Source organism: Triturus cristatus, chromosome 2_1 (assembly GCF_964204655.1).
Source record: "Triturus cristatus chromosome 2_1, aTriCri1.1, whole genome shotgun sequence".
Taxonomy (NCBI): domain Eukaryota; kingdom Metazoa; phylum Chordata; class Amphibia; order Caudata; family Salamandridae; genus Triturus; species Triturus cristatus.
Window position 1 is genome coordinate 428,741,826 of NC_140581.1, and position 22,718 is coordinate 428,764,543.

General features: G+C 45.3%; 1 protein-coding gene across 10 annotated transcripts in view; it reads left to right on the forward strand.

The window, feature by feature from the left end:
- Nucleotides 1–22,718, forward strand: part of MAST4 (microtubule associated serine/threonine kinase family member 4) — a 1,731,733-nt gene that overhangs the window by 1,210,665 nt on the left and 498,350 nt on the right. For 2 of the 10 annotated variants that reach the window (XM_085632031.1, XM_085632048.1), the window contains exon 1: nt 13,305–13,630. The exons of the other annotated variants lie outside the window; for them this stretch is intronic. In XM_085632031.1, coding sequence (XP_085488157.1) covers nt 13,551–13,630 — 80 coding nt within the window. In that variant the 5' untranslated portion in view covers nt 13,305–13,550. Of the gene's footprint in view, nt 1–13,304; nt 13,631–22,718 lie in introns of those variants that run through there. 10 annotated transcript variants of the gene reach the window in all.

Consider the following 22,718-nt stretch of genomic DNA (forward strand, 5'->3'; position numbering starts at 1 on the left):
GGAAGCCCAAGAGTGCATCTTCAAAGAATCATTTGGGTGAGGGAGAACATTATTCTTAAGGTTATCGTGTGTTGAATCCCATGCAGCATCCATTGCATGTTCACTTTAGTGGGTGATTGGCCTTGAAAAGGAAGTGTGAATAGGGTTCTCTATTGGGGGCGAAGTTATTTTTCATCATTCGAAGGTTGGCCATATATGTCGGTGCTCAATGGCATTTCTCTCTGTAAAACTTTCTCTATTAGTCACCTAATCCAGAGGATATAAAACATCCACACACGCAGAGATAAGTTATTTACAGCACCGCAGATCTAACTAACCCTCTAATTGACAGCAGTAGCCGATGCTTCTGACAAACACCAGCGGCTTGAGTATCCACCTGTAATCCTAAGAGGTACATCCGTGGGTAAACATCTGCTCAATACCAGTGGGTTCCATGGTGCCAGTTGACTCCTCCTTTCAACAATGCTAACATGAGCACGACCGAGCTAGGTAATAACAACAACTGTAAGTAGTACCATGAGGCCATTCAATTTGTATTCTGTTTTGGATCAAACGATAAAAAAAATTCTCCGTAAAGGACAACATTTTCAAAACAACTAAATGGAATGTAAAGAACTTGCTGTCAATGGCGCGGCGTGTGGCCGAGAGGACCGCATCTGCGCTGAATGCTGTGGTGGCGTGTCACCTGGCGCGCAGTGGTCATTCGGTTTCTTTTGATTTCATGTCTAACTCTATTATCTGTGTGGTGCTCTCAACCTGCCAGAATTCCCGCATCCCCATTAAAAACAAAGACAGCAGCTAGTGTGTGTTGATGAGGAAGGCTTCCTGCAGAGGAGGCCTCTAGCACGCATGGGCGGCCACAGTGCACGTCCGTGAAATTTTGGAAATCTTTCCTGGCAGGATTCAATCGATATTTATCATATGCCAGAGCCCCTGACAGATGTGTTACATGGAAGCTTCACCCCATCTATCTCTGTCCCAATATTTGTTTGCGACGTGAAACTGCACAATGACGTTAAAACCGAGCATCAGTGAAAATCTGAATCGACATTTTATGTGTTTTTTTTGTCAAGGTAAATTTGATTCCCTGTAAAACGACCTGTATTTGGTCCTGGTCGTATTTAGAAATGAGGTCAATGCCTTCCACCGTGATTGGTGTAGATGTGTAGATTAACATCCCCAGGCACGTGAAGGTTTCAAGATATGTGCGTTGAAAATTATTTAAGAAAAGTTCAATATAAAGAAAACAAATACCAGAACGCATGTGGGAAAAAAATACAAAAATGAAAAGCGTTTGTTGAGAGTAGCTACAATTATGCAATAGGTAGAATATACACAACGCTTGGGTACAGTGTGAAAATGATTGTGAACTGTGAGAAAGCCAGCAGGTCTTGCAACAGAATGGGAGTTGGTGAGTGACTGCATCATGATAGGATGTAGAAAAATGGCAACTTGAAGGTCCAAATACAAAAAAACAAAGGATCCTACCACTTCCAGGAAGTACCACTTTACCTAATCCTCATAGCTGGTCATTAGCAACAGAAGGTTCTATATTTGTTTATTTTATGTTAATTCTATCTCACAGGAGCTTCTAGGGACTGAAAATGCCTTTCTTTCTAACCTAGTGCCCTGCAATAGGCTATGATTAAAAAACGATGCTTTAAATTTCTCACGGATATGGAACACATTATTCTTGGAGGGGGTGTGTATAGGTATTTGTTTTTCGAGGGGATGTGTATGCGCATGTCAGTTTGGCAGGCCGGCTCAGGACGGCCAAACCGATATGCGCACCGCCATCTCCCCAACCCGAGCTGCATTGCCCAGTGGAGAGAACAGCAGGCGCAGGCTTCCAGTCCCCTTTGGAGCGGAAAACAAGCCCTCTCAGGTCAATCCCGGCGCTTCTCGAGAAGTGCTGGTATTGGCCGTAGGGAAGTCAGGAATCCTGTGCTCATGGGGACTGCAGGCCCTTCCTGGAGCAGAGGAGCACCGAGGCAATGGAGCACAGGATCATAGAGGCGGCGGCGCCCACCAGTAGGAAGATAAGTGTACTTTTATTTCATTTTTTAATGTTTTTCCCCAACACTGCCACCCCCCCCACACACAAACACACTTTGTGTTGCTAGCAGCCGCCACTGGTGTTCACGTGGAGAAACGTGATTGAGACTTATATCTGCAGATCCCCAAGTAGACACATCTCTGGGTTGCACAATGACCTTACGTGCACCTACATTAGGGATCCGCAAAGCACATCATTGCCTTGCGGTGGTAAGGAGCTCTGTATCAAAGGGCTTGCATGTTGCCCCTGTGGAGGTGGTGTCCTTCCATGTTCTTCTGTGAAGTTGTATCCCAGCCATGCCACAGAGAGATGAAGTTTCAGAGTCCTGACCTTGGGGCCCAGGATGTGACAGCCGCTTTCACAACAGCTATTAGTGCCAGGGAATGAGGCCGTGTGAATCCAGAAATGAGGCCAAGCATGATTGCGAGACTGGGACAGGCTGAGGCAGATCTTGGAGCACCACAGCCAGACTCCATGTTATGCTCAGTGTATTTTGTATCATAAGTGTCCATATATACAGCCTGCCCCTGAAGAGGTAGGCATTGAAGCACTTTATACCGTTCACCACACTTCTCCGGGAACCCGAGGCTAGTGCTTAATCCTGTGGTTATTGTGGCTTGTCTGGGGCTCTCAGGAAACCCAGTCCAGTTTCTATGTGGCGGATTAAATGAATAGGAGTTAAGCATCATCATGGGGCGGAAGAGTGCACGAGGTCATGCAGATGGTTTGTGGGATTAATTTGTGAAAGAGGAGATTAGGCATTGTCAGGTTTCAGGTGTGGCTTTCAAAGTAGAAGTGATGTTTTCAACTTTACGGAATGAAATGATGGCAGTATTAAAGATTAAGGGAAACATGAATGCGAATTAAAGTAGGCTGTACTAAGAGAGGAACAACCACTCACACAGAAGGGGGGCCAGAACAAAATATCTCTGCCTATGTAAATAATCCAAAGTGCTATTCGTCTCTGATATAAGTGCCGGTCACATGAAACACTGGCCTACCAAAATATAATACACAAATACATTAAATACAAAAAGTATCAAATGTATTTAATAAATAGAACATTGCAATTATATGAAAACAAGGTAAGTAGTACACCATAGATTACCCAAGCGCATCCTACACCACACACACACAATTGTTCATACAAACAAAAGCATACCCACACATACTCATACATCCTACAAAATGAGGGTTCAAAACATTGAGTATCATTGTATACATGGAGACAAGAACCCCCCCTTTTTTACATGCGACAATACATGACTGTATCAAAGCCACAAAAGTTGGAACAAATTAGCCAATTACAGAGTTAATCAATAAATGAGGGGCAGAAGATGATACAATTCATAGTTGAATTTCAATTTCTTATTGGCATATTGGTGAATATTGAGTAGGAAGCTGATGGACCCTAAGGTTTGGTGCAGAGAAATCCAATTCCTGTCCAGCGCCTCCGGCTGGTACGGGGTCTGATGTGGTAATGGCAAGATTCCCCGATCGCAGCTTCCTACTCATGGATTATTAGCCTACGTGTATTTCCTTTTCACCCTGGAGAGGGCCAGTGGCCCCTATGTGGTATCACCTGTGTCCCAGGAAGGACCCTCTAGTGCTTGATTAGGTGTTTTGCTCCTGAAGACTTTCACATTATCTCCACCCGACCCAGGGTTCCCGTCAACGTACCTATGCGGCTCTGGCCTCGAGCCTCCTCATCGTCCTCTGAACCGCGACGGTGGTTGCCATCTTTTGTGTATGTACCAGGCGCTTCCTCCCTTGCTTTTAATTGACCATTGCGCCCTGATGAAGGTGAAGACCCATATCAGGGTCACCAACCGAAACGCACGTCTGCGCTGGAGCTTCTTTGTTAACCTGTTTTTTCTCTCCCAATATTTACCAATATGCCAATAAGAATTTGAAATTCAACTATGAATTATATCATCTTCTGCCCCTCATTTATTGATTAACTCTGTAATAGTATAATTTGTTCCAATTTTTGTGGCTTTGATACAGTTCAGTATTATCGCATGTAAAAAGAGGGGGGTTCTTGTCTCCATGTATACATTGATACTCTGAATGTTTTGAACCCTCATTTTGTAGGATGTATGAGTATGTGTGGGTATGCACTTGTTTGTAGGAACAATTGTGTGTGTGTGGTGTAGGATGCGCTTGGGTAATCTATGGTGTATTACATACCTTGTTTTCATATAATTGCAATGTTATATTGATTGAATAAATGTGATACTTTTTGTACTTAATGTATTTGTGTATTATATTTTAGTAGGCAAGTGTTTCCTGTGACCGGCACTTATATCAGTGACGATTAGCACTTTGGATTATTTACCCAGGCCGAGATATTTTTTTCTGATTGTACTAAGAGAGGAGTCTTGCAGAGGATGGAAAGTAAGGAGAGGGTCATTGGAAAGAAAGGCAGAGGTGAGTTTTTCAGGCAGGGTTTTTAGAATACAGGGCAGGCTTTGGACGTAGCATGCCATCTGAGGGGTGTAGAATGAAACAACGTTATTTGCATGTTAGATCATGCTGTATTTAATACGCACTAGAATAGGAGAACAGTCTATCCACTCTTATTTATTTATTTATTTATTTTTAAATTAAATTTTCAAGTTTATGTGAAACAATACAGTCATGGCTTTCATACTAAATTACACAAACATTGGATATTGCATCTCATATTCAATGGCAGTAAAAAAGAAAGAGAAAAGAAAAGATAGAAAAAAGATTTCAAAATATAAAGGAAAAAATACATCGAGACAAGATATTGCAGCGTAAAAGTACCCGACAAAATAAACTGAACTATGATGGGGCAGAAAAAGAATAAGAAGAGGAGTGAAAGGAGGACCACACTATAGAGCCTAATCCTAACATTTTATAATACCGTCACTGGTCACAGTGGGAGAGTAAAAAACATTTTAAACATAACCACTATTTAATCCATTCCTCCACCGGAGCCCATATCTTAGAGGCAAGCTTCCGCCTCCGCCTACCCTTTAATGAATATACTGAGGATTCCATCTTATGAATAGCAAGCAGTCTAGTTCTCCAATTCATAAATGTCGGAGCCTCGGGGAGAGCCATTGTGAGGTTATACACAACCGAATCATAGACATAGCGATAAACAAATACGCAGAAGTGTACCATGAATTACCCGTTGTTGCTACTCCGTTGTAGCCCATTTTCACCATCTCAGGAGTTCAAGGTACACTGAATCTTAAGCGTAGAATTGAAAAAAACGCTCTGTCTGATATAAAATCAGTCAAATTCGGACAAAAGTAGAACATATGACTTGTATTTGCTGCATATAACCCACACCTTGTACAGTGGTCCCCCTTTCTGCTACCCCATTTTGCAATTCTTGCAGGCGTGTAATACAAATCGAACATCGACCTATAACTTTGGGTCTGGAGACTACCAGAGACCAAATCTTCGCTAGCAAGCTCCAGGGCTGAATTAAGATCCACACCAGTCTTCCCCAATTTGTCTGCCCACCTTAATCCTTGTGCACTCAAATTATCCGGGAAACTGGATAGTAGATACCGATATACCATTCCTATTCTAGCTTTCTTTTGAATAAGTTCGAATATAGCTAATTTATCAAATAATGAGGGAATTCCGTCAAAATGTTTGTACAAAACACTTCTGACCTGAAGATATTTAAAGAAATTGTGAGTATGCAGCTGAAATTTATCCTTCAAAGATAGAAAAGATAATAGTTGACCATCCCCCACCAAGTCTCCTATAACCCGCAATCCATGTGCTTGCCATCTATACATTGTCTGATCTTGGAAAATAGGGGGAGAAAGAAGTCGGGATGCTTTAAATGGGGTATATACGTTGAGCTGATAGATGGACAATTTCCGCCGAATTTTCTGCCAGATTAGGAACATAGCATTGATTACCTTGAATCTAGTCCTTTTGAAATAACTCGGCTCTAAGATTTCGACCAGGATACCCTTAGCCGCAGTACCTAAGCCGATCTCAAAGATAGTAGGGCGATTGCATAGCGGAACTTCAATGCTATCGCCTAGAAGCGGCACTCCCAAAGACTGTGCGATTGCCGACCAATAATATAATACCAGATTGTGTACCGCCCACCCGCCTCGATTCCGAGGAAGGCACATCCACTTGGCAGCCCTACGAGAACGCCGATACCCCCACAAAAACCTATAGCAGATCATGTCTGCCTTTGCCAAACTACTTTGCGACAGTACTAACGGTATTGTCCTAAAAATATATAGGGACTTCAGCAGTATAAGCATTTTAAGAACACTGCATCGACCATAGAGAGACAAATGTAGATGATCCAATCGTTCTAATTTGGTATTTACTGCATCTATTACCGGAAAGATATTTAAATCTGGAGTAGTGTCCACTGCCGCTGTGATTCTTACCCCGAGGTACGTTGCTTCACTAACCACTGGGGTCCCCGAGTGTGGCATATCTGGTGTTTGAACAACCTGGGTCTTGGCCTCATTTAACTTATAACCAGACACTAAGCCAAACTGCTCAGCAGACACCTTAAGTACCCGAAGTGCAGAAGAAACATCCGATGTTAACACGACGATATCGTCTGCATAGTCCAGGGCCCGATACTCTGTGCCCCCAACTCTTATGGGTACTGTGCTCCGGTCCCCTTCAATTTTGCTAAAAAACGGGTCAATATATAAGGCAAATAGCAAGGGTGAGCACGGACACCCTTGCCTAGTGCCCCAGCTAATATTAAGGTAACCGGTCTCCTGACCCGAAATACGAAGTTCTGCCTCCAGAGAGGCATACAATGCCCGAATAGCTTGGATAAATTCAGTGCTAAAACCCTTCCACCTAAGCACGGCCCACAGAAACCCCCAGGAGACCCTGTCGAACGCCTTCTCAGCGTCCAACAGGATCACCCCGAGGGGAGAGGCCGTGGCCTGAGCCCAATCCAGTAGGGCAATAACACGCCGAACATGATCTGCTGTGTCACGACCCGGAATAAATCCGTGTTGGCGCAGAGATACTAATGGAACTATTACCTCAGCTAGTCTGGAGGCTAATATTTTAGAGAATATTTTAGAATCACTATTAATGAGAGAGATTGGCCGAAAGGATGACGGACTCAACTCCAGCTTTCCTTTTTTTTTTAAACAAAACAATTGTAGTCCGTCACCATGAGTCAGGAACCGTGCCTTTCTGGGCAGCCCTAAAAACAGTGAGGAGATCATGCCGAATCTCTGCTAGAAAAATCTTGTAGAACTCAAAGGGCACCGCGTCTGGGCCTGTGGCCTTGCCATTGGCCAAGGCTTTGACCGCTGACACCACCACCTCCCATGAAATAGGTGCCGATAATATTTCATTCTGTTCTGGTGATATCTTCATAGTGTCTTGGCCCAATAGGAAGGCCTCAATCTCTGACTCTACCTGAGCACTCTCAATATCCTCAGAATAGAGCTCTACGTAATATTTTTGAAATACACCATTCACTCCTTACTGGGTATCCTGAACCGTACCATTTTCGTCCTGAATTCTCGTGACGCGACTCTATACACTTTTCTGATGAAGCCTCTTCGCCAGTACCCTTCCGGAGTTTTCCCCGTATTCAAACATCATCGCACGATATTGAAGGTACTTAGCGGCCAGGTCCAAACCAAAAGACTCCAAAAGTTTAGATTTTATTATAGCGACAGCCTGCTGAGAGTGCTCTACATCATGGACGTTCTTAATTTTGGAGGCTAATTCTAATTCTGCTAATCTAAGCTCCTCCAAACGACCCTTCAATTGCTCTTGCCTCCACCGAAATGAAGATAAACTTTTAGTCTCTCCACGCACTGCGGCCTTTAGAGCGTCCCAGACCACCTGATCAGGGGCGGTACCCCTATTAATGTCAAGAAATTTGGTTAGCCATTTTCTTATATGTGCCTGTTAAATCTCGTCAAGTAAAAGCTTCCTTTCGAAAGACCACTGCCTGGGAGACTTCCTGATACGGGGCCAAGGACACTCAGCAGTTAATGAATTATGATCTGATAATATCCTGGGAGAGACAAAAATAGAAGAGACTTCGGCAAGCTGATCTGAGACAAGAAAATAGTCAAGCCTGACCAATTTATTATGGGGAGCTGAATAATACATGTACCCATCATCCATTTTATTATGTCGATGCCACAAATCGGTCACCCCATGCTCTTGTGCTAAGGCCTGAAGTGCCTTGAACACTTTAGGTTTCCTACAGCTATAATTACAACCGGCTGCCAAATTAAAGTTACTGAGTAAATTGATATTCAGATCCCCACAAATAAAAAGTGGATAGGGCCAAGTAGCTAATTCTACATTTAGATATTTAAGTACTTCAGGTTCGTCACTATTGGAACCATAGATTGTGCAAATAGTTAGCACCCTTTGGCCAACTAAAATCTCAGCTATAATCCATCTGCCCATTCTGTCCTCTCGGTTTTTTACAGACCCCTACTCCTCGCTTCAAAAGAATGGCCACTCCTCTGATCATAGAGGTCTGTTTGGAACATGCTATTAAATCGTAGCCTGGCAACTTCAAGTAATCACGGCTCCCCCATGGTATGTGTGTCTCCTGTATGCATAATACGTCAACATGCATGGTATGCACAATTTTAGAGAATAATGCTCGTTTTTTAGGATCGTTAAGACCACATATATTCCAGGAACTAAAAATAAGTCTATCCTGCCCCATAAGATCTAGAAAAACATTTCCGCCTGGGCTGCCCTTTTTCCAAATTTGCAAACGAGATAACCAATATGCAACAACATATATCATGAACTAAAGCCATCACTGCATCATCTTTCCAGTACCAGTGTGCCCATAAACCCTCTTGAACCACCCCACCCACACCATTTTTTAAAGAAAACCAAAAATATATACCCAGACCAGTCGCACTTGCCTATCATCGCTCCAGCCCCCAAACCCTCATAAAGCTATTGGGTTAAGACACCTCCCATGAGAAAAAAAAAAAACAAGAGAAAAGCCCCAGAGGTGAACCTTAGCTATATGGTGCCCAGATATTCCTTAGCCTGAATTTCAGACAAGAAAAATCTTGTCTGTCCCTGATCAATAATTTTCAATTTGGATGGGAAGAGCAAAAAAGCTTGTGCGCCCTTTGCCTGGAAAAGAGATATCAACTGTCGGAGCTGCCACCTCCGCTCTACTGTGGCGGGACAAAAGTCCGGCCGCACAAAGAAATTACAGTCTTTCCCCCGCCTCTTTCTATCAGGCCTTGCTAAGTCATATATCTTCTCCCTTGCCAGAAAGTTTTTGAGGCATATCAATATTGCACGAGGTTTGTCCCCTGAGGTTCCGGGCTTTTGCCGCTGCTTTAGCGGAGATCGATGGGCTCGCAGCACCTCCAGCTGCCAATCCCACTCCTTTACTTCCGGAAAAGACTCGGAAAACAGTTTGACAACGAATTGCCTAATATCTCCACCTTCACGACCCTCAGGTACCCCTAGGATCCTGAGGTTATTTCTTCTGGCTCGATTTTCTAAGTCAGTAAATTTCCAGAGAATGTCATCCTTCTGAGCACCCATCAAATCAGTTGCACACTTCTGTGCTGCTAAGGCATCCTCTAGATTTAAGATCCTCTCCTCGGCCACTCCAATTCTAGTAGCAATATCGGTACAGGTTTTGGCAACTCTGCGAATAGAATTCTGGACTCTACGGCAGGCCCCCTGAGTGCGGACATTCTCCTGCCTTGCCTCCTCCCGATGCAGCATCATCGTCTGATAAATAAGCGCAAGTGTAATTTCTCCCGGCGGCAGATCAGGCTGATTAAATGACATTGAAGAGCCGGCCACTATGCCGCCTCCTGGACCATGCTGAGCACAAGAGTTGTCGCAAAGCAAAGTCCCGAAGCTTCAAGACCCTCTCTCACAGGATCTCGAGAGCTTGGCCCATTTATTTTGCGTACCGTGCAGGGGCGACGAGAAGTTAGCTCCTTGCTGAGAACCTCATTCAGCCGCCAATCTCCAGCATCGCTGCCATCATCAGTCCATTCAGGATCATGCTCGTCCTCTTCCTCCAGAGAAGAGCCTGTATGTTCCGACAGAGAAAAAAATGTATCCCCATCAGGTTCCTTGGAGGATTCACTGCCGTCAACAACATAGCGAGTTGGAGGGTTAATTGCCTAGGGAGAGAAAGCCCAGGACTTGCAAAATTCTCAATACCCTGAACTACATCACCCATAATTCCTTTCACTGGGATGCTCGAACCAGGTAGCGGATAACCATTTCCTGTTATATCTTTATCTATAACATTGACATTAAACCCCTGTTGCTCAGCCACCGAATCTTCTTGACCTAAAAATGTGTTATCAGCCGATAAGGAGCCAGATACAACTAAAGATGAATACCCTACTGCTTGCAGTTCTGCCGGTGCTTGTTCAACTGCCCCGGCTGCCTCGACTGCTCCATACTCGGAAGAAGGCTTGATTTTTGCTGTTAGTTTTTAAAAAGAGCCGGCACTGTGTGTTTGCCCTTGCCGGCTCCTTTGGAATTAGAGCCATTGCGGGTAGCGCCTCCTTCCGTAGCGGCATTTCCGCTGCCCCGCGCTGCATATGGCGGACCTCCCGTGCCGATCTGGACCTCAGGATTATTGACAGAGGCAGCAAAAGCAGCCGCCGCCACAGACCGTGCCCTTGCAGCAGCCGCCGCTGCCGTCTTAACCTTCGGGGCCATACTTCCACGCCGATGCCTCCCTAGAATGAACACACCGGGAGCGGAGCACCGATACGCCGCCAAGTACAAAGCAGCAGAACGCCAGTAGATTCTACGCGGTTCAGATTCCGGCGTCATGCGGAGGATCACCCTTAACATGCCACTGCTTTCCCCGATTCCTGGAAAGGTAAGTGGTGTCTTAGTCCTTCAAAAAACACATTTAGAGGGGTGATTGGGCCAGAGGAGAAGCGCCAGCTCACACGGCCAAACCCTCGGCCGCCATCTTGCCCCGTGAAAACTGTATCCCCAGTCTATCCACTCCTAGGTTACTGTAAGCACACTGCTTCAGCAAGAACAGCTAATCAGCTCAGGGGAAGGGAGCATTAAATAATGGCTGGACGGAATACTGGGAAATATCAAAATCTTTGGGCTGCTCTTGAGGGAAACGCTAACCTTATATTCAAAGTAATGTGAGAAAATATATGGGTAAATAATGCAAACATTGAAGAGATTCTGCAATGCTGGAATAAATGTCTCCTGATCGTCGCCCTTAAAGTTTGACTAACGGTGTAAATTAGAAGAGCAAAGGGAAATTGCTTTGGATGTGCCTGGTTGAGCATGGCACACAATGGGGTGCAGACAGCTCCCCCACACAGTGGAAGTGTATTAATTCGTTCTTCCTGAGCACCGCCATAGCTAAGTTGAAGAAATCGGTTAGGCAAGTTCCAGTCCTAGCGAGTTACATCAGTGGGTTAAATTTATTTATTTAGGAGTTTTATATAGCGCTGGCCAGACCCGAAGGTATTGGAGCGCTTTACAACATTTGTCAAGTAACAGTCGAGTGCATGGAATAACAGTCGTAACCATATTGATTTGTGAAGAATTTTGATCCGGGGGTAAGGGAGTGAGTCAGTAGGTAGATGCTTAATAAGTTATTCTTATCATAGTGTCTGTATGCTCCGATTGGCGCGATTCCGCCTCGTGGATCCTTTCTTACTTCGTAAGAGCTCGATTGAGAAAGAGGGCTTTGAGTTGGCTTTTGAATTTTTAGAAGGAAGGGTTTGTCCTGATGTGTACTGGGATGGCGTTCCGAATTTTGGGAGCATTTCCTGAGAAGAGAGAGAGCTTTGTCTCAGTAACAACTGTCAGCGTGACCTCTAAAATGTCTATGTAACCTTGGTTTAATAAGGAACGTTTTAAAAAGGCAAAGGTTCTTCATTTGGAGATGGATTGCGGCGCTGCGTGTCTGCGGTGAGTGTCCAGCACCAAACAGGAGTAGTAGCCACTAAGGCCGCAGGCTCCTGGGAAGCAGGGTAGCCCTGACCCTAAGAGAGCGCCAGCCTACCCGGACTTTCTGGCATGTGTTGGGCGTCGCCTGTGAGTTACGCTCTGCTACCTGAAGTCCTCAGGTCGACCGTGCTGCGCCGGACACTTCCAAGTTCTCGCACTGATTTTTTCTTTCGCAATTATATAGGTCTCTGTTTACCTCAAGCGAGGGGGAGCATGATAGGGGTACAGCACCTGTACGGTGGCCCGCACAAGACAAACTCACTAAAGCCAAACCAACCAGAGCGAGTAGGTACAGTTTCCAACGAGAGGTCGTCAGTGCCTGTCCGACCGGAAGGACACTTTGATCATCCCAAAAACTACATGCAAGTTGACCTGTTTACATACTAGTAGTCCATAGCCAATGGTGTTGGTTGAATAAATACTGTAAGTCATAAAAACAGGGAAATGGATAGCGAGGGCAGGATTGTCAGTCTCGTTATGTCTGCCCAGTTTTGCCACCAACATAATCCAGACAGCCCTTTGCACCAGGCTCCGAGTGGCTGAACCAGTTTGTAACCGGAAACGAATTGCAGTATTGAAGAGTCACAGGGACGCTATTGCCTAAGATTACACGGAGTGTCAGGGGCAGCCAGGAAGACGTGCGCTTCATAACCACTTTTTAAAGCACTGAACCACAAGTTCACCCTAAAACGTTTGCCCCTACATACTTATTTGGCAATTAAATTACATTTGTGACTGCCACGCAGTGATACCTTTTCGTGTTTGTTTTCGTTTATTACGGTGTTAAAAAGAACAGCTTGTCCACAGGCTGGATAGGCACTCAGGTCGCAACTTGTAAGACGTTACCACGATAGTGTTTCATAAGGCTTTTATACATCTGCGAGACTGTGCGGTGTATGGTACTGAGTGAAAATTCGGGGAACATTACACGTGTTTCCTTTTCGCGTAATATTTATTTATGTTTTTGTTGCGTTGCCGTCGTACCCTCATGATGAAATAAGGAGCATAGGAGCTCAAAGGTGGCAGGTTTAAGAGCTATAAAGGAACTCGGGGAAGCTGCTTGATTCAGTAATTGCAGGGGGTGTTTCTCTCTATTCACTTCCATTTTTTAACTGAGAATTTTGAGGTGTACTCCGACAAGGTATTGTCTGATGCAGCACATAATTTCATTGTGAACGGGGGAGTAGAAACCACGCTAGCAACTCTCCGATTCGTTTGAGAGAACACACACAAGGCGTTTCACCTCCCCCTCTGGAGAGGGCTGAATGGTAGATGCCAAACAGATGACATAGCACCCTGGGCAGATCGCATTTAGAGTTTTCAGGAGCGCTCGGGCTGGTGCGCAGTAGTTGCTTCCTGAGTGTGTGTTGTGATGTGAACAGACCCAGAGAAGCGCTGCGAAGGAGTGCGGGGTCTGACAGGAGCTGCGCTACTGCGTACGAGGGGCTCACGAGCGGCAGGTTTGCAGTGAGGAGCACCATGCTAGAAGAGAGTCTTCCACCCACCGCCAGCACGGAGGGCAGTGCGTGAACCGGAGATGTCGGACTCCAACTTCTGGACTCTCCTGTCCAACTTTACTCTCCCTCGGAGGAGGAACCCGCTGCGCAGGACCCAGAGGTACGCTCGGCTCACCTGCGCCGCTCGCTCTGCGCGCTTCTCTCGCGCTGGACTTTTGGCATTTTTTCTGCTTTACACGTCCGGTCTCAGTGCAACATAATAGATGTGTACAGTACTACAAGCAAAGCCATCTTTAAGTGTGTACACATATGATGTATTATTGCCAGTAAGACGTCACAGGAAATGGGTCTGGCCACGTTTGTGTTGTCCTCATGACGTACACATCTATTTGGGGTATTTATACTTGGAGCTAAATTGCCTTCATTTAAAGACTTAAGGGGCATTCCACCCCAGCCCAGCACAGATAAAGGACCTGCGTGTCCTTTTATTGTCACTGCCACTGACTGAGAGCAGGTGGCAGCTTCGGTACCCTCCAAGCTGTTATTTTGTATGTGCCTAGTCATAGCATGTATAGGTGCGCCTACCTGTGCCAGTCTTTGGCGAAATGCCTGACGCGGGGACTGCGTGGGCAGAGGCAGCACAAGCACCTGAGTGTGCATCTACCCGGAGGCCTTGGACTCCAGGACTGGTGGGCCTTGGGACGGGAACTCATTTTGCACCCATAAATCCTGAGCCTCTGAGGGGAGGCTGCCCATGAAGAATATATTACAAATGATAATACGGGGTGTTATTGTGGTGTTTGCAGATGAGCTCTCCTGCTGCCTGGGAGTGGAGTGATATTTCATTCCCCAGCGCATCACACTCAGGCTACCATATACTTTCCAGAGTTTCATATTAGTAACTTGGCCTAGAGCCCACATAAAAGGTTCTGTGTCACCCTGTCTTACTTCTTGTACCTTAAGTCACACCGCCTAGTCCTCCTCTTCAAAGGTTTCATTTGCATTTGCTTTTTTTCTTGAACTATGTATGTATTTTCGGAGCCAGGATAACCTTGTGGGTGATGACACCTATAGGTGGGTGAGCCACAGAAAGCTCGAGCTTGAGGCATATGGCTCGAGGTCCCTCACGAGCCGAGCTTTCATGCGGCTTCTGCCTGCCTGCCTCCCTGTACCCTGGATGTGACATTACGGCCACAGCTGTGGACCGGGGAACCAGGTTCGAGACACAGCGTCGGCTCCTCTGATTCTGGACACATCACTTACTAATCTCCCCTTGCCTACAAACAATGAATTGTGACCTTTTGTAATGTAACTGCTGCTCATGTAAAGTACCCAATACCTTAGGGTAAAACTGCAGAAAAATGCACAAAATAAAGACTTAACATAAGGAATAAGTAGGCACCCATTTAGTCCCTGACTTGTAGTACCAGAAAACATGAAAAAATCGTGGCTTCCTCGCTTAAACTGTCTGATCTTAGGCAAATATTTTCTATCAACAGAACCACCAATTATCACACATGTAAGCACTTTCAAACACATGAGCTCAGAGTACCAACTGTACAAACAATCTATTGTGTTTGATTTAATTGACATTAATGTTGCTTTGTAATAACCTGGGGAAGTACAGGGTTTACATGACAACTATTGTGCCTCTTTGTTCAATAGTGGTTCATGTTTAAAAACTATTACTTTTTAATAAAGTACTTCTCAGTGCAATGCTATAATGTGACATATGAATGCCAAAGCTTTAATATGTTGAAGACATACATTTAAAAGAAAGATTTGAAGATACTATAGCATAATTTATGTGCTTTATAATGTACATAGCGTACATGTTCAAGGTGGCGCGGCTCGTGCCCGGCCTCTAAGATCTGAGCCAGACCCTTTGCTCGGCTCTGACTCGGGGCTCCCTATTAATTTGTTGGCTCGCCCACCTCTAATAGCGCCATCTATAAACAAACATAATATATAGGTGTATGTAAAGGTAGTTATAGAGCGCAGACAACCTAGAAAACAGCATAGCCCTGTGCTATAAACATATAGAAAGAATGCTACCCTGGAATCCTCTGTGTTGTACTGTAGCGCTTCATACTCCCTGTCGAGGCCCGGAAGCGCTTCGAGTATGTTCGGGTAAGAGGGCTACCCCCTTAAAAGTTCTGTTCTTATTATACGTCTAATTCTTGCTGACCAAACTATTTTGACTCGTGTGCCATTGTTTTTCGCTGTCTAGAGGGGCGAACTCTTTGGGTGGCCTCTTAACGGCATTCCGTGTTTATCAGGTCAGTGAATGGAAGAAAACCTATGTAGCAGTATTTGTTGACGCCACACATTTTCCTGTGGCTCATTTGCTCAGTCCTGGTCTGATTTGTCGTTCACATACTCTCCTCTGATTTACTTCTCATAAGAAGTTGTCTGATTTGCCTCTGCTGCCTCTCTGATGTATGTATCACCAGCAGTTCTCTGATTTACCTCTGGTGCCTCTCCTCTGATGTATGTCTCACCAGCAGTTCTCTGATTTGCCTCTGGTGCCTCTCCTCTGATGTATGTCTCACCAGCAGTTCTCTGATTTGCCTCTGGTGCCTCTCCTCTGATGTATGTATCACCAGCAGTTCTCTGATTTACCTCTGGTGCCTCTCCTCTGATGTATGTCTCACAGGCAGTTCTCTGATTTGCCTCTGGTGCCTCTCCTCTGATGTATGTCTCACCAGCAGTTCTCTGATTTGCCTCTGGTGCCTCTCCTCTGATGTATGTCTCACCAGCAGTTCTCTGATTTGCCTCTGGTGCCTCTCCTCTGATGTATGTCTCACAGGCAGTTCTCTGATTTGCCTCTGGTGCCTCTCCTCTGATGTATGTCTCACAGGCAGTTCTCTGATTTGCCTCTGGTGCCTCTCCTCTGATGTATGTCTCACAGGCAGTTCTCTGATTTGCCTCTGGTGCCTCTCCTCTGATGTATGTCTCACAGGCAGTTCTCTGATTTGCCTCTGGTGCCTCTCCTCTGATGTATGTCTCACCAGCAGTTCTCTGATTTGCCTCTGGTGCCTCTCCTCTGATGTATTTCTCACCAGCAGTTCTCTGATTTGCCTCTGGTGCCTCTCCTCTGATGTATGTCTCACAGGCAGTTCTCTGATTTGCCTCTGGTGCCTCTCCTCTGATGTATGTCTCACAGGCAGTTCTCTGATTTGCCTCTGGCGCCTCTCCTCTGATGTATGTCTCACAGGCAGTTCTCTGATTTGCCTCTGGTGCCTCTCCTCTGATGTATGTCTCACCAGCAGTTCTCTGATTTGCCTCTGGTGCCTCTCCTCTGATGTATGTCTCACCAGCAGTTCTCTGATTTGCCTCTGGTGCCTCTCCTCTGATGTATGTCTCACAGGCAGTTCTCTGATTTGCCTCTGGTGCCTCTCCTCTGATGTATGTCTCACAGGCAGTTCTCTGATTTGCCTCTGGTGCCTCTCCTCTGATGTATGTCTCACAGGCAGTTCTCTGATTTGCCTCTGGTGCCTCTCCTCTGATCTATGTCTCACAGGCAGTTCTCTGATTTGCCTCTGGTGCCTCTCCTCTGATGTATGTCTCACCAGCAGTTCTCTGATTTGCCTCTCGCGCCGCTCCTCTGATGTATGTCTCACCAGCAGTTCTCTGATTTACCTCTGATGCCACTCCTCTGATGTATGTCTCACAAGCAGTTCTCTGATTGGCCTCTGGTGCCTCTCCTCTGATGTATGTCTCACCAGCAGTTCTCTGATTTGCCTCTCGCGCCTCTCCTCTGATGTATGTCTCACCAGCAGTTCTCTGACTTGCCTCTCGCGCCTCTCCTCTGCTGTATGTCTCACCAGCAGTTCTCTGATTTGCCTCTCGAGCCTCTCCTCTGATGTATGTCTCACCAGCAGTTCTCTGATTTGCCTCTCGCGCCTCTCCTCTGATGTATGTCTCACCAGCAGTTCTCTGACTTGCCTCTCGCGCCTCTCCTCTGCTGTATGTCTCACCAGCAGTTCTCTGATTTGCCTCTCGAGCCTCTCCTCTGATGTATGTCTCACAGGCAGTTCTCTGATTTGCCTCTGGTGCCTCTCCTCTGATGTATGTCTCACCAGCAGTTCTCTGATTTGCCTCTGGTGCCTCTCCTCTGATGTATGTCTCACAGGCAGTTCTCTGATTTGCCTCTGGTGCCTCTCCTCTGATGTATGTCTCACAGGCAGTTCTCTGATTTGCCTCTGGTGCCTCTCCTCTGATGTATGTCTCAGAGGCAGTGCTCTGATTTCCCTCTGGTGCCTCTCCTCTGATGTATGTCTCACAGGCAGTTCTCTGATTTGCCTCTGGTGCCTCTCCTCTGATGTATGTCTCAGAGGCAGTTCTCTGATTTGCCTCTGGTGCCTCTCCTCTGATGTATGTCTCTTCTAGTGCTGTTTGCCTGACCTCTGGGTTCGGGGTCGGGAGCAGGCGCTGCAGGGTGGTGGCCTGGCCCTTAGAATACACAGCGTCTTTTTACTTAACTCAAGCCTCAGTGATGTCACCCTGTAATCATTATTTAGAAAGTGCTCTTTGAGTTCTCAGCACTTAGCAATCTGTGGTGCGCCGAAGAACAATAATAGAGCTGTCCTCGAAGAGGGGCGTGGCCTTGTTCTGGTGCCCCTGATGGGTGTGATCAGTGTGCCGCCATTGCTCATCACACACAGATATTGCAGGCGTTCTGGCAAATGGCATGTTCGGGGGTTGAGGAACACGTGCCATTTCGAATAGTGAAGTCAGACAGTCTATGGAGGGACAGTTTGCAAACACAGACATTATGCGACCGAGGTTGTGACACCTTGTGCCACAGTTTCAGAGTCCTGGAGGTAAAGACAAGTAAGCTAGCCTATTAGAGCTTGGACTGGACGCGCTTCCGCTGGTATAGTCCCCACACGTACTCCTGACCAATGGGGGTATGAACTATGCGCACACTGCTACCCATGCTTCTTTCAATGCACAAGGATTACTCTAAGCTAGCGATTAACTTTACTCTGTGTTTCGAGCAGTGCTGGCCAGGCTCAGAGGTGTAACCCAGGCCTCAGACACCTGCAGCGCATGCGGCGGGTTGGGGGGCGCAACCATTCACAGGGCTCCTTTTCAGCCCAAGGACAATGAATATCTGTGAGATATTGGAGACTCCGGGGCCCCTCTTCACATTTTGCCAGGGGGCCCATCATTCTGCCTCTGGCCCGGCTACCTCTTGTGCCAGTCATTTTTCCCATTTTGAGCTGGTGGGAGCCATGGAATTCCAGGCACTCCATAAACTTGGTGTGAACCACCCTTCTGAGTGCAGGGGAGGACCACTCTGAGGTGATGTCAAAGAGCCACCTCCTTGTTTGGAAGTGGCAGCTGCAAGAGCAGTACCCAGAACAAAGGGATTCTTCAGTCCTCTGCATCTTGCACAGCACTCTGCTGCCTTTTCGCTCACTTCTTGCTACACGAATACCACACACACATGTACATACTGACTCTGAAGGGCTTCAAGCAATGATGGACATCTGCCCTGCACATGCTCTCCACTGAATCTGAATATGTGCCTTGGATTGGGCAAATGCAAAAACTGGGGTGGCATGGTGAGCAAAAGAATGATGGATTTAACCCAGATCTCTTGACTCGGGGTGAATGTTTTGATTTGATTTGTTCTGCATTCCATCCATCAATTGTGTGTCTTTTGCTTTCTCGCCCTAAGTGCGCCAGGTATGCTCGGACGTGAGTCCTGGGCTCACTGTGCCACTGGAATCAAGCTATCTTGGCTGAAGAGGGGTGAAACCCCGAAACCGGTCCTAGGATGCTTGTTTCCGGTCCAGGGAGGACCTGGCTTGGCAGTTCGGGCTGGACTGTTCCCATGAGGCACAGGGTCAAGACTGATTTGCATATAGCCAGGTCTAAACTGGGGTGGTATGGTGAGCAAAAGAATGATGGATTTAACCCAGATCTCTTGACTGGGGGTGAATGTTTTGATTTGTTCTGCATTCCGTCCATCAATTGTGTGTCTTTTGCTTGGAATGGGTATGCATCCAGGCTCGGTTTCATGTTTGCCGGGTAGAAGTGGTCTCACTATGGACTTTTTCTGGTCGGGCTATTTTATGTGCTGTGTTTTCCACACCTCTAGATATACAGGCCGCGGCTGATCTCAGTTCATGGGCAGTGACTTGTGCTGCGGCTATGCCACCGTTCTACAAAATGTCCTCTTAAGAGCCACAAGCATTTTAAGACCAGCTACAGAAAGACTTGGTAGGCCAGGTTGACTTCGCTTTATTTCTCTGACAGTATAACCCTACCTCATTTGTATTCCTGCTGTTACCTGTTCATGTGCACATTTCACACCAGGGTTGCAGGTGTATATGAGGCCATACTTGTTCTTTCATGCGTTCCTTTAAAACACATTAATTAATTGAAGATGACAATGGTAATGAAAAGTCCATGCCCTTGGTCTGTTTCTTGCCAAGCCGAAAATAACAATTCGGTGTTATCTCAGGGAGGAGTTTAAACATTTCTGCTCAATTTATCCCACTGTTAATGCTTCCCAAATGTATTGTTCCAGGGTATTATCAAGTACATGTCCACCGTTTCCAGCAGGAAATTTAAGACTATTTTGTGGTCAGTTTCCACCACGTTAAATTCATTATGGAAATTCTTATTTGAATGAATGGGGTTAATATGGACTGCAAATTTAAACCCGTTTCATATTTTATTATTTGGTGATTTATTAGTCATTGCTGTGTCTGTGTGGCCGCTACATGTCTCTCGTTGGGTGAAATGTGTGAGAAACAATAGCAGGAGGTAGTTAAGAGCCAAACTGAATGTATGTTATCCCCTTTTATTGGGGTTTCATTGCTTGCTGCCCATTTAGCCCTGTGTCTCTACTGAAAACCATCCTAAAGCGTTCTGTTGCCAGAAGTCAAGGTGATTGTTTTTTGTTTCTCATGATGGCGTTCCCGAGTCTGGGCCCTGAACACCCAGTGTTCTACCTCCAGGCCTCTGATGTTTAGAGGTTCCTTGGTGAATTAGGTGCAAACTGGCAGGCTGTAGTAAATTACTTGTCTACTATTCTCCATTGTGCTGCTCTATCAGAATGTTCCATGACATCATAGAATGCCTGAGTGCCTCTCTGTGTTAGAGAGTCAGTTAGTCAACTCAGGCTGAGCTGTTAGGAGCCTGCTCCTGGTGGGGCTGTCTTTGTACCATCTATCTTCTCCTACTGTCCTGATCTCCTATACTGGAACCAAGCTACTAATAAAGAAGTATCCTACATGTACAGATGGACTCTGTATCTTCCTTTACAACACGGGCCATGTTGCAAATGTATTTCTGTCCATCTTTTGGGCACGTGTGTAACTACAGGGCAGTTGCTTGCAAGGCAGAATGTTTGGGGTAGTTATTGACAAAGTTAAGCAATGTTTTGAAAGCTGCCTCAAACTGAATACCCTACAGTTATGATATTCAGGAGAAGAGTCCATCTGCCCTGATTTCCCATTTTCATGATCATTGTTATAACTTTTGAAGTAGTCAATGGTTGTTTACTACATGACCTTACATCTGGCCACTGCCCGTGTGCTTTCAAGAAGAGATCCTACAAGTAGATGTCATGCACATATTAATCTTTTAGGGGTAATGAACATCTCCTTATAAATAATTTTACTTGTTCTCTTATAACTCTGTTCTTCTAAGAGCAACTTCTTCTGTAGGTACCTCTGGGATTTTTATTTCGTGGATTGCCTGCTTTCTGGAATTGTATTCGGTCTTGGGATCAGGTCATTTCTTCATATTTTATCCTTCCCCTGATTTGGGACCCCCAAGCTTCCTTTCTGAAATATCCTTTGATTTTACTTCTATGATTGCTCTCAAAGCTACAATATCATTTTTTGGATTGCTCTCACCCCTTTTTATGCAGCTATAACATCTTCTTTTGGGTCACAGTTGTCCCTTTTATAGAGGAGGGTCCCCAAATCAGTCTCTTCCTTAACATACAACCTTGAAGAAATTATATCAATGAATTGTAACTCAGTGTCTTAATGTAAAATTCAAACATGTATTAATAATCAAAAGTTGTGGGTAGCACTAACAAAACACACAACGTGTTACTTTGCACATGCTGGTTTTTGTGCCGTAATTGTAATGTCCTGATGATGATCCTCATATTTGACAAGGATCGAAACTTTGTCGACCGCGCACACTGACCCTGTACTGTATATGTAATATAACAGGGCTGGTCTGTGGCTTTGTATATTGTGACACACATGGAGTAATTTCTTTAGTTGTCACTTGGAAATCGCCTGAGTATATTAATGTGTGTTTTGTTGGTGCTACCCATAACTTTTGATTATTAATAAATATATTTTTGAATTTTACATTAAGACAGTGAGTTAAAATTCATTGATATCATCTGCGATTAATTATGCTTAAGTAGGGACCTTTGTTCCTTAAAATATTATGTGCCCTTGTTCCCTATGTACTCTTGGGTTTTCCTTGTTTTCTTTCCCAACCAACACTCAGTCGACATAAGTTTATATACTCCAAACATAAAATGCTGTTTTCTTAATGCATTACACTTTGCTTGCCTCTAGCCTCTGTCTTTTTCTGTCCTTCCAATTACAGTCCATTTCCTTCATCACGTTATGTTGGTGTCATTTTCTGCGCACATTTGATGTGTTCCCCACGTTATGTTGTTGTCATTTTGACCTTCAATGACAGAGGTTTGGTTCACCATACCGCTCAACCATCACTTTCTTTGCACCTACCTTCGCTTCCCGCCTTAAGTGTTTTTCCTGCCTCTTTCCACAGTCTTTTTCTAAATGTACATGGATACATACCTTCATCACCATGGTGATCATACACATCTTCCATTCATGCGCTGGTAAGAATATAACTAGCGTACCATAGGAGTAAACCCGATGTATACATTTCAGCCCTCTGGCAGTTCCCATTTTAAGGCATTGACCATTATTTTACTGAAATAGGAACTGTTTGCTCCTTTATTCCTCAAAGATTTCATCCATTTTTTTGCACTTCGGTGGAAGGTTCAAGCTGGACCAGCATTGTCGTAATTTCCCTCGGCCTGTAGTTTCTGTCCCGCTTTGTTTTCACATTGGTGCCACTGGTTGTAAAGCTGTGCGGTAGTCAGCACAAAATGTGCTGTGTAAAAAGTGATTTAATTCAGCTGCTAAGTGTAGTGGTTAGTAATAGGAAGCTTGTCTGACACTTTTAGAGGTCAGCAGCCTATTAGTGTGACATGACAAATGTTATTA